The sequence below is a fragment of the Lathyrus oleraceus genome, chromosome 6 (genome assembly GCF_024323335.1).
Source record: "Lathyrus oleraceus cultivar Zhongwan6 chromosome 6, CAAS_Psat_ZW6_1.0, whole genome shotgun sequence".
In the NCBI taxonomy this organism is placed as follows: Eukaryota; Viridiplantae; Streptophyta; class Magnoliopsida; order Fabales; family Fabaceae; genus Lathyrus; species Lathyrus oleraceus.
The window spans coordinates 268,806,146-268,819,178 of record NC_066584.1 but is presented as its reverse complement, the minus strand read 5'-3'; the positions used below and the strand labels follow the sequence as shown (position 1 = coordinate 268,819,178).

Here is a 13,033-nt window from a genome sequence, read left to right as displayed (position 1 = left end):
GGTGCTACAGTAGCTCCACTATTTATTTTTTGCAGAATCACATAAAATTTATACCAAACGAAAGCTTATTCCAAGCACAATCCAAATCCAGCATCATCTTAGTCTAAAACATCATATATCGTGCAAATCGAACAAAAACTTATTTGACACACAAACTTTAATTTCACATAACTCAGCCAATTCTCAACCAAATTTCATGAAACTTACATCAGTGTAACCATCATTCAAAGATCTACAACTCTATGTGCATAAAAAAGAGAATTAAGAGGTTCGAATTTCACACCTCTTGAAGATTAATCAATGGCAGCAGTGGATCCAAGCTTCTACAATGTCCAGATTCACTCTATCAACCTTGTTATGAAGTCTGAAGTAGAAATTGAAGCTTGAAACGAACTAGATCTTGATTAATTTGCCATTTCCATCTTCATGTTCTTGAGCTTGCACAACTTGATTCTTCACCAAATTCTTCAATCAAGAGCTTGATCTACACTCAATGATGATCATAGAACAAGAATATGCAATAAAATCAATGGCTTATGTGAAGAAAATTGAAGTTTCAATTTGGAGGAAAAAGAAAATTTTGGATCTAGAATGTTCAAAAAAACTCCAGAATTCTGTTATGATTTGGTTTATATATGCTATACTAATCACATCCAAATCAGAATTAAGCATGAGTTAATTATCATTAGTGGAAATGAGGTGTATGACAAAAATTGGAAAATGGGAGGTGCCATGCAAACTCACACATGAACAGTGCTGTGTGCATGATCAAATTCACTCAAAATCATCTCATAAGCATGTTGGCAATGGTATTTTGTTCATATGATGCACCAAATTCAAATTTCCAAATTTCCCTCCAAAACGAACATGAATGGGCAAATGGTCATGTGATGAAATTTCATGCAATGCCATGTTGGTTTTGGAAAGTATATGTCATGAGGAGCATAATGCAAAAAGAGGCACCCAATTTGGAGTTTTAGATCAAAAGTTATGGCTCTTGGAAGTTCCATGCACACTTGGTGATCATTTGACCATATCTTCTCAACCATTCATCATATGCTCATGATCTTTGACTTTTTGGAAATGGGAGAGAGAGATCTTCAACTTTCATGTTGGACAAAATTTCATTTGAAACTTCTTTGGTGTTGGAAAGTCAAGCTGAAAGTGGTCCAAAAACTTGCCATTTTTGGAAACTTGAAATTACAGGTGACTTTCCATTTTGGGAAACTTTTGACCTGGCTTCAAAATCTTCAATGTAGATGTTTGTCATGATGAATGAGCCTCTCTTGGACATGAATGGAGTGTCTCAAACCATTTCTCCACCTCATAGCCCTCAGTTGACTTGCAGTTGACTTTTATGGGCCTCAGATGACCTGGACATGTACTGATGACTTTTGAGTCTTCAACACTTGGTACAATAGCTTCAAAATGAACCTTGGCTCATATAAGCTCTCTAGAACAACCATGTGGCCTTTATCTCAAGGAGATGCTTGGTCTCTTGCACAGATGAATTCTCTTGATGCCAGTCTTGACTGATATGATGCAATGTACTATGCAATGTTAAAGTATTGTTAATGTAATGTTAATGACCTAAAAATGAAATGAATGCATGAATGAATGGTGCAAATTTGAGGTGCTACATGTCCCAGAAGGAGAAGGAAACATTCAAGGAGTATGCCCAGAGGTGGCGTGAATTGGCCGCACAGATTGTGCACCCGTGATAAGACACCATTTATAGTAAGTTTTCATTGTTGATCCGACGCAAAACAGAGACATTTGATACACTGTGCAAGCATTTAAGGTACAATTCGAGTAGTTTTACTTCCGTTATGTTATTTACGCATTTTTAATCTTTATTATGTTTTACTTTATTTATCTTGATTTTATGCGTGGGATAGCTGTGTTTTTGTCAGATAGATCCAGGTAGAAGAATCGGAAAACTCAAAACACGACAGTGCGAGAGTCGAATGCGAAAAAGAGCAGAAAATCCCAGTACAGGAGGCCTGACACGGCCACCCGTGTCACCTGACATGGGCCGTGTCAGGGAAAGGAAAACAGAAGAAGAAAACAGTAGCTTGACACGGCCACCCGTGTCAGCTGACACGGGCCGTGTCAGGAAGAACTTCAGCCCATGTTGGGCATGCCATGGGCGTGTCAAGAGAGCCAGTAGGCTGACACGGCCACCCGTGTCAGCTGACACGAGCCGTGTCAGCCCAAGCCCAATAGTTCCAATATTTCTGGGCTTTTCATTCTTCGGGCTTTGTGGAGACATCCTTAGACCTGTCCTACTGCTGCTGGGAACTTTCACTATAAAAAGAGGTCTTTTGCCAAAGGAAAAATCATCTTAAATACAGCAAACCACAGTATTGTGAAGCAATCAAGTATTATAGAGATCAAGGCATTTGGAGAGCTGAAGAGATTCATGAGCGGGAGCGATTGAAGATCAAAGTCATCCAATTACTTGTAATGTGTAATTTTTATCTTGAATTGGTTTTAAACAATATGAGTAGCTAAACCCCCAATGCTAGGAGGGTGTCCCTGATTTAGAATTGTAATGAATTTGAGTTTACATGTGCATTTATAATATTTTATTTACGGTAAACTTTTAATATGTTTATTGTTTTCTCTTTCGGACCAATTGAGATTGATCTATGGTTATCACTTAGGTTGGACCGCCAGTGATAAGGTTTTCATCAGGTTACTCTGCAGTAGATATCACCTAGGACTAGGGATACCTTGTATGAACCAGAGCATTCTTGATATTATACAGCTTAACTTCACCCTCATTGGCTATGGACATAGGAATAAGGGTAGATTGATTAAAGGTTTAATCACCAAGGACTTGGGAGAAAATACCCTTGAGAACTGGTAGTAATTGATATTTGTTGATGGAATAGTAACTCAGAGTTATTACAGGGATAAATCATACACCTTCCCTGACATTGTTCCTTTTTCTCTATAAACTCTTATTTTTATATTATTTTCTTTTTGCCCTCAAAAACCCAAATTAATACTTTTTGTTTAATTGAATGATAATTAAAACTCAATACTAATGTGTAGTCCTTGAGATCGACATTTGGGGAATTTCCCCATTATTACTATAAAAGGCAAAATAGTACACTTGTTATTTTCCCGATCAAGTTTTTGGCGCCGTTGTCGGGGACTGCCAAAAATATAGAGTTTAATTTTATTTCAATTAAAATTTTGTTGCTCTGCAATAAAATTATTTCTCTGTCATTTATATTTTACTAACCAGTGTATGCAAGGAAAACCCTCAGCTGAAATTCTTTTTGACGTAGAGATCGAGAGAACCCTTCACAGAAGACGCTGAGAACAAAGAGTGGATTCTACAGAAGAAAGTACCTCAGATCAACCAGAAGTCAAAGAACCAATGGCTGAAGTTCCTCCAATTCCACCTCCTCCACTCCCGGAGAGACTCCTAGGTGACTATGTAGGTGCAAACGAATCGGGTGGTCGACTGACAATAGTTAACCAACCGGTGAATGTGACAAATTTTCAACTGCATCCTAGCACTATCAATCAATTGGAAAGAAAACCTTTCATCGGAAAGGTTAATGAAGATGCCAACAAACACCTGCAGAGATTTCTGACCATGAGCACCACCTTGAAAATTGATGGTCACACTGATGAAGCAAAAAAATTAAGAATGTTCCCCGTTCACTTTAGCTGAAGACGCGGAAGAATGGTTCTATTCTCTCCCTGTCGGTAGTATCACATCCTGGGAGGAGATGGAAACTGCATTCTTAAATGAGTATTTTCCAGCATCAGTATTCCTGAGAAAAAGGTATGAAATTCTGAATTACAAACAGAAGGATGGTGAATCATTGGGAGACACCTACGAAAGATTCAAAAGGATCTTAGTTGCGTGTCCCACTCATAATATGGATCAGACAGAACAATGCAGATGTTCGTTAATGGGCTGAAAATAAAGACAAAACAGTTGATTGATACAGCAGCTGGTGGCTCAACAAATTTCTCAACAGCCACTGGTATCAAGAGGATTATTGAAGCAATAGCTGCTAATGAGCATTTAGAGCTATACGAAAGGTGTACCAGTCAGCCAGACGGGGTAATTGATCTTAAATAAAAGACAAATAAAATCCTTCTGGAAGACACTGTTGCTGCCGAAGTAGACAAAAAGTTGAAAGCTATGAATATAGGTACTCAACAGATAGCACAGGTTCAGCCAGCTCAGGCGAGTACTTGTGAGATCTGTAATGGACCGTATCACACAATCTTATGCTTTGGGACCCCCCCAACAAATTGAAGAAATCAAATTCTTGAAGCCGAACAATCCCTACTCTAATACTTACAACCCAGGTTGGAAGAATCATCCAAACTTCTCCTGGAAAGATCAGAGAGGGAATGCTCCGCAACAGGGCACAGGGAAATATCAGACTCAGTATCAGCAACAGCAACAACAACAATAACAGGTACCTAAAACGGCTGAGTGGGAGATTGCCATTGAAAAGTTAGCCGCCCACAGTATACAGTTCCAAGAAGAAACAAGGACTAATCAGAAAAACACCACAGCCTCCATGAAAAATCTTGAAGTTCAGATGGGACAGATAGGACAACAGTTAGCAGCAAACTCTCAAACCCCTGGAACCCTACCTAGTGGTACGGTGACAAATTCGTGGGAACATAACACTGTTAACGCTGTCACAACCCGAAGTGGGAAGTCAACCGAGGTAAATGATATAGAAAAAGATGGATTAATAGAGGTGGATTTAGAAATCAAGGAAATAAAAGTCCAAGATGAAGAAGCAATACCACCTCCTGTCCAGGATAAGGAAAAGGTTCCTAAACCCATAATCAAACTTCCTTACCCTCCATGACAGAAGAAGAAGAATCAACATGAGAAGAATTTTGAGAAATTTCTGGAAATGTTCAAGAAACTCGAAATCAATATCCCTTTTTCTGAAGCATTGGAACAAATGCCAATATATGCCAAGTTCATGAAAGACATAATTTCCAAGAAGCGTTCCACTGATACTGAACCGATCATCCTGACTGAAACACGCAGTGCCATTCTCCAAGGCATGAAAATACTAGTGAAAAAGAAAGACAGGGGATCAGTTACTATTCCTTGCATTATTGGTGATCGAAAATTCAAGAAGGCTCTGATTGACTTAGAATCAAGTGTAAGTTTGATGCCACTATCCATCTATAAGAAATTAGGCATCAGTTCTGTTCAAGATACTCGAATGACCCTTCAGTTTGCGGATCGCTCAGTTCGGAGACCCTATGGTATTGTGGAAGATGTTCTTGTAAAAATTGACAAGTTTGTCTTTCCAGTCGATTTCGTCATTTTGGAAATGCCGGAGGATGAGGAGATCCCTCTCATATTGGGAAGACCTTTTTTGGAAACAGGACGGTGTATGATAGATATTGAGGAAGGAACTATGACCCTCAAGGTCTATGATGAAGAGTTAAAGATAGATGTGAGGAATACCATGCAATACAAAGATGATGTCGGCACAAGCAACGCTATAGAGATAATCGACCAAGTAATTGCTCAAGAAAATGACCAGCATAGACCCCGGTCACCTCTAAGCCGGGTCTTAAGCTTGTCCATTTTTGAAAGTAATAAAGATGAAGAAGAATCTGAGGTGCTTGCTCTTATGGAAAAACAAGCTGAATGGATTAGATCCAGACCACACCGGTGGGAAGATCTAAGACCACCACCATCCGATGTCACTGAAGAACCCAAAAAAGGGGTGAATCTGAAGCAGTTGCCAACAAATCTGAAGTATGTATTTCTAGACACTGAAGAAAAATGTCCAGCCATCGTTAATGCTAGTCTACAGAGCGTCCAAGAGGCAGAACTCATTCAAGTGCTAAAAAAATACAAGGGTTCAATCGGATGGGCAATTGAAGACTTAAAAGGTATAAGCCCTACTGTGTGCATGCACAAGATCTTAATGGAGGATGACCACAAACCGGTAGTGCAACCGCAACGAAGACTTAACCCAGCCATGAAAGAAGTGGTGCGCAAAGAGGTTGTAAAACTCCTGGATGCGGGTCTAATCTACCCTATCTCTGATAGTGCTTGGGTAAGTCCCGTCCACGTGGTACCCAAAAAAGGAGGCACAACGGTAATAAAGAATGAAAAGAATGAGTTGATTCCAACCCGCACTGTTACAGGTTGGAGAGTGTGCATCGATTACAGAAGGCTAAACTTGGCAAGAAGGAAGGATCACTTCCCATTACCATTCATTGATCAAATGCTGGAAAGGTTAGCAGGACACGAGTACTATTGTTTGCTAGACTGTTATTCAGGGTACAACCAGATTGCAGTTGCCCCGGAAGACCAAGAGAAGACTGCATTCACATGCCCCTATGGTATTTTTGCTTATAGAAGAATGCCATTTGGCTTGTGCAACGCACCGACCACATTTCAAAGGTGTATGACTTCTATTTTTGCTGACATGCTCGAAAAGCATATGGAAGTATTTATGGATGACTTCTCGGTGTTCGGTTCTTCATTTGATAACTGCTTGACTAACTTGTCACTTGTTTTAGAAAGATTCCAACAAACAAATTTGATCCTGAATTGGGAAAAATGTCACTTCATAGTCCGGGAAGGAATCGTATTGGGACATAAGATCTCCAATAAGGGTATCGAAGTGGATATAGCAAAAGTGGAGGTAATAGCAAACTTACCACCACCAGTAAATGAAAAAGGCATCCGAAGCTTTTTAAGACATGTGGGTTTCTACCACAGGTTCATAAAAGATTTCTCCAAGATTGCCAAACCCTTGACTAGTCTGCTGGTAAAATATACCCCGTTCTTATTTGACAAAGAATGCCGGAAAGCCTTCGAGACCTTGAAGAAGGAGCTGGTGTCTGCACCCATAGTTATTGCCCCAGATTGGTCTCTTCCTTTTGAAATAATGTGTGATGCAAGTGATAACGCAGTGTGGGCGGTACTAGGGCAGCACAAGGAGAAGCTCTTGCAAGTAATCTACTATGCAAGCCATGTACTCAACCCTGCTTAAATGAACAATGCTACCACAGAAAAAGAACTCCTGGCGGTGGTATACGCCTTTGACAAATTCAGATCCTATCTGCTGGTATCAAAGGTAATTGTTTATACTGACCATGCTGCTTTGAAATATCTTTTTGCAAAACAGGAATCCAAGCCGAGGCTGCTGCGATGGATCCTCCTCTTACAGGAATTCGATTTGGAAATCAGAGATAAAAAGGGTAGTGAAAAAATTGTTGCTGATCACTTGTCTCGGATGACCCCGATTCAAGAAACTGAAGAATCACACCCCATCAGGGATGAGTTCACGGACGAACGCATTCTAGCCGTTACGCATATCCCATGGTTCGCCGATTACGCGAACTTTGTGGTAGGTGGACTGATACCTGATGACTTTGACTCTAACAGACGAAAAAAGTTTTTGCATGATTGCAGGTTCTATGTATGGGACGATCCCTTCCTTTACAAAAAGGGATTAGATGGTCTAGTCAGGAGATGTGTTCTAGAGGAAGAGCAGAGGGACATTTTAAAAGCATGTCATAACTCCGAATATGGAGGACATTTCAGCGGAGACAGAACCGCAACCAAAGTTCTCCAATCTGGATTGTACTGGCCCACATTGTTCAAAGATGCCCATGTAATGGTAAAAGAGTGCGACCGATGTCAAAGAATAGGAAACATATCTAAAAGAAATCAGATGCCTCAGAATGCCATGTTAGAGATCGAACTATTCGATGTATGGGGGATAGATGTTATGGGACCCTTCCCACCGTCCTTCGCAAAGCAGTACATTCTAGTGGCTGTGGACTATGTGTCAAAATGGGTGGAAGCAGTTGCAATGCCCACGAATGATGCAAAGGTGGTGATCAACTTCCTCAAGAATTGTATCTTCGCACGGTTTGGGGTACCAAGAGCACTTATGAGTGACGAAGGTACCCACTTCCTAAACAAATTGATGGAAAACCTACTGCAGAAATACAATGTAAAACATAGAATAGCCACTCCATACCACCCTCAGACCAGTGGACAGGTTGAGGTATCCAATCGGCAAATCAAGCAAATCCTAGAAAAAACTGTCAGTGCCTCTAGAAAGGATTGGTCAATAAAACTCGATGACGCACTCTGGGCATACCGAACAACGTTCAAAACACCAATAGGTATGTCCCCTTATCAATTAGTCTATGGTAAAGCTTGTCACCTGCCACTAGAATTGGAGCATAGGGCATTCTGGGCCACCAAGTTCCTTAACTATGATCTGGCCAAAGCGGGAAAGTTTGGGATCCTCCAATTACAAGTACTAGAAGAGTTCAGGAATCGAGCGTATGAGAATGCCAAGATCTACAAAGAACAAACCAAAATGTGGCATGACAAACGCATTCAGAAGAAAGACCTTTAGGAAGGACAACTGGTGTTATTATTCAACTCAAGGTTGAAACTCTTCCCAGGGAAACTGAGGTCCCGATGGTCGGGACCCTTTGAGATACAAAAGGTATTTTCCCATGGAGCCGTTGAACTAAGAAATCCAGCGAACGGAGCATGTTCAAGGTAAATGGGCAGAGAGTGAAACCTTACATACAAGACCAGGAGAATGGTCCTATAGAAAAAGTCCGTCTGACCTAAGCGGACGAAGAACTGTCAAGCCATGCAACGTCAAACGAAGCGCTTCGTGGGAGGCAACCCACGCTTTTTATTTCTAAGCATTTTTTTTGTGTCTGTAGGTATACAAGAGTCCCACAGGGAGGAGCCAGAGGAACCAGCGGTTGACCTGACAAGAAAACCCAAAAAACGACCAAAAGGACAGCTTGACACGGCCACCCGTGTCAGCTGACATGGGCCGTGTCATCTTTTTCCCCTCTCTCTCATACTTTTTCATCTTCTTCCCCCTTTCTCTCAAACTCCATTAAAATACAGTCACCTCACCACACAAAACCCCACATGCAACCAAGTTCAACTCACCTATAGCCCAAACACCCTTCACAAATTTTTCTCACCTCGCTGTCCCGGTCGCAACCACGATTTTAGATTTTTCTAACTCGAAAGTTCGGAATTTTACTATTTTTCCAGGTCCAAAATGTCCTCAAACAGAATCCTTATCGGAAAGCAACAACGTGCAGAGATGGCAAAATCCCGGAAGCGTCCGAGCCGGAATCCTAATCTGCACAATATTGTGTTTGACAACCCGAAGCAAGAGCGACGTTACCAAATTCACCGGAAATGCAAGCTCACGCCGACCCGGTATATGTGTGAGAAGACTCTGACCGATCTAGGGATGAAAATTGAGGTCGACCGAATGTTGCATGTTTTGGGCATGCTCGAGTTTATGAGTTTGGAGGCGCCGACCTACGAGCGCATTACTCTCGAGTTCCTCGGCACCTTGGAGTTTCAGCTCGAAAAACGGTGGATTAACACAACCAGGTATTATTTCGGTACTCTACGCTTCCGGTTGTTTAACAATTACCATGAATTGTTTGTTGAGGAGTTAGCTGCAATACTCTGACTCCCGCTGAACGGACCCGGATCGGTCCCAGACGGGTTTTCTCCTAAAGATTTCTGGATTGCCATAACTAGGAGGATGGGTTACTCCTCCAAAGGGGCAAAAGAATCGGGCATCCAGAATGCCTGTTTCAGGTACCCCCAAAAATATTTAGCCTACACATTGTTTGGTAGAGGCGACAACACTAGAATAGCTATTCAGAGAGAGTTATTCTTCATGTACCCGATGGCTCAGAACAAGACCATCCATGTCGCTGCCTTTGCAGCAGACTACCTGGGGAGAGTCGGCCGAGCAAAATCTGGAGGCATTTTCGTGGGAGGTAGGATCACCAAAATTGCATTGCATTTTGGGTATCAGGCTATTTTACTTGAGGACACGCCAATCGCAGGTAATACTAAAATTGACATGTCTGCTCTGATTGCCCAAGGTATGATTGCGGTTGCCCATACCTATTATTCTGTCCTCATTCATAAACGGTTTATCATCGCTCTGCCGCATCCGGACAAAGTGGCTATCACTGATTGTGCGAATTGGCTGTATGTGAGCGCCGATCCCGATGCGGATGAGGGCCACGACACTGACCATTTTTATGCAGGTGACCAATTTGTAGATGACCAAGAAGAAGGACAAGAAGAAGAATATCCTCAAGCACCTCCTGAGCAGTTCGTTCCACAACCTCAGGAACCCACCCAACAGGCGGCGGGCTCCTCATCTTGGTCAACTGACCAATGGGGCTGGATACAGGCCGAAATAGGTGACTTGAGGACTGAACAGCAAAGGCAAGGCATCGAGCAAGCCCGTCAGGGGGAGATGTTGGATGAGATGAGCAGCATGATGCGACCGGTGATGTTGCATTTTCCGCAACCGCCTCCTCAGTAGGACCCTGTAAGTTCCCTCCTCCGCGCTTGGTCACAAACATTGTGGACAATGTTGAGTTCAAGTGTGGGGGAGATTTTATGTCTTTTATTTGCATTTTATTTGCAATTTATTTGTGTTATTTTTACTTTGTATTGAATTTGTCTATTGAATGTACATTATGCTGCAAGTGTGTGTGTCAAGTCTGTTTTGACAGGTTGGAAAAGTAATGATCACAAGCGAGAAGGGATGAAAGATCACACCTCTCACCATGGCTTGTTGTGAAGGATCTCCCCAGAAAGGGACAATGCTGAAAGTAAAGATCGGACGCAACGTACACAGCTTAACCGACACAAGTATCATGCACACTCCAAAGTAAGAAAGCAATTGCACCAAATTAAGAAGCACTGTGGATCCTGTCAAAGCTGAACCAAACCAAGTGAGTCAGAAAAGGCCAAACACATTAATCATCATGAGCTTCATTTAGGTTTGTCTTTATCACTCTGAATTTGCGTAGACTCTCTGGGACTGTCACTGCATGATACACACACTGAGGCACGTTGTTTGTAATTAACCCTAAGCCTTTCTAGCCATCCCGCATTATTATATCCTTCGTTAACCCCCTTTGAGCCTATATCCATTTTTTTTGTTTAAAACCCCATGAATGTAACCATTGGCCAAAAACACTTCCTCACCCTGCTCAGAGTCATGAGAATATATTCCAACTGTGTTGAAAAGCTAAGTTTGGGGTAAAAACCCCAAAAGCTCTCAAAGCCCTAGAAAGTGCAAAAACAAGAGAAAAAGAAAAAGTGATGAATCGAGAAAAAGAAAAATAAAAATCAAATACTCGATGATTCAAAAGAAAGAAGCACGGAAAAGGGTAGTCGATAAAAAAATTCAAGAAATAAGAAAAGAAAACCGGGGAAATAAAAGAAACAACACAGGATATAACATCGAATCTGAGCCAAAAGCCCCTTGTTTTTTTTTTGTGAATCCATACCCTAACCCAAGCCAAGATGCAACCCTAAAGACCTCAAAAGTGTGTGTGTTATGTGTAGGTGATGAGAAAAGAGAGACTATTCAAACTTGTGAGTGATATTGCATACTTCGAATTATGAGTGTTAACAGTTAACCCCGAGAGAATTGGTGAGAATATGAAATAAGCTGACAGGTGAAACAATGCTTTAAAGTGGAAGTGTAAATGATGACTTACGAGGATGGGTAGGACTTGTGGAAGGAAAAGGGAACACATTTACGAATGATCTCAGCAGTGGTGGAAAGTATAAAGAATTCTGGGAAGTGATAGTGAAACATTACTTGGGACAAGCAATGAGCTAAGTTTGGGGTTCTGATCAGTCACTATTTATAGTAAGTTTTCATTGCTGATCCGAAGCAAAACAGAGACATTTGATACACTGTGCAAGCATTTAAGGTACAATTCGAGTAGTTTTACTTCCGTTATGTTATTTAAGAACTTTTAATCTTTATTATGTTTTACTTTGTTTATCTTGATTTTATGCGTGGGATAGCTGTGTTTTTGTCAGACAGATCCAATTAGAAGAACCGGAAAACTCAGAACATGACAGTGCGAGAGTCCGGTGCGAAAAAGAGCAGAAAATCCCAATACAGGAGGCCTGACACGGCCACCCGTGTCACCTGAAACGGGCCGTGTCAGGGAAAGGAAAACAAAAGAAGAAAATAGTAGCCTGACACGGCAACCCATGTCAGCCCAAGCCCAATATTTCCAATTTCTCCGGGCTTTTCATTCTTCGGGCTTTGTGGAGACATCTTTAGACCTGTCCAACTGCTGCTGGGAACTTTCACGATAAAAAGAGGTCTTCTGCCAAAGGAAAAATCATCTTGGAATACAGTAAACCACAATATTGTGAAGCAATCAAGTATTACAAAGATCAAGGCATTTGGAGAGCTGAAGAGATTCATGAACGGGAGCGATTGAAGATCAAAGTCATCCAATTACTTGTAATGTGTAATTTTTATCTTGAATTGGTTTTAAACAATATGAGTAGCTAAACCCCCCAATGCCAGGGGGGTGTCCCTGATTTAGAATTGTAATGAATTTGAGTTTACATGTGCATTTATAATATTTTATTTACGGTAACCTTTTGATGTGTTTATTGTTTTCTCTTTCGGACCAATTGAGATTGATTTATGGTTATCACTTAGGCTGGACCTCTAGTGATAAGTTTTTCATCAGGTTACTCTGCAGTAGATATCTCCTAGGACTAGGGATACCCTGTATGAACCAGAGCATTCTTGATATTATACAGCTTAACTTCACCCACATTGGCTATGGACATAGGAATAAGGGTAGATTGATTAAAGGTTTTCTCACCAATGACTTGGGAGAAAATTCCCTTGAGAACTGGTAGTAATTGATATTTGTTGATGCAATAGTAACTCAGAGTTATTACAGGGATAAATCATACACCTTCCCTGGCATTGTTCCTTTTTCTCTATAAACTCTTATTTTTATTTTATTTTCTTTTTTCCCTCAAAAACCCAAATTAATACTTTTTGTTTAATTGAATGATAATTTAAACTCAATACTAACGTGCAGTCCTTGAGATCGACATTCGGGGAATTTCCCCATTATTACTATAAAAGGCAAAATAGTACACTTGCTATTTTCCCGATCACCCCGCTCGAAGAGAAAG

The 13,033-nt window shown here is 41.1% G+C and overlaps 1 protein-coding gene across 1 annotated transcript; it reads left to right on the top strand.

Annotated features, from left to right (window-relative positions):
- Window positions 1–4,559: 4,559 nt before the first annotated feature.
- On the top strand, window positions 4,560–6,628 carry LOC127095102 (uncharacterized). The gene is made up of 3 exons (XM_051033837.1): window positions 4,560–4,820; window positions 4,863–5,305; window positions 6,547–6,628. Exons 1-3 carry the CDS (start codon window positions 4,560–4,562, stop codon window positions 6,626–6,628), a joined length of 786 nt encoding a protein of 261 aa, XP_050889794.1.
- The last annotated feature ends 6,405 nt before the right edge of the window (window positions 6,629–13,033 follow it).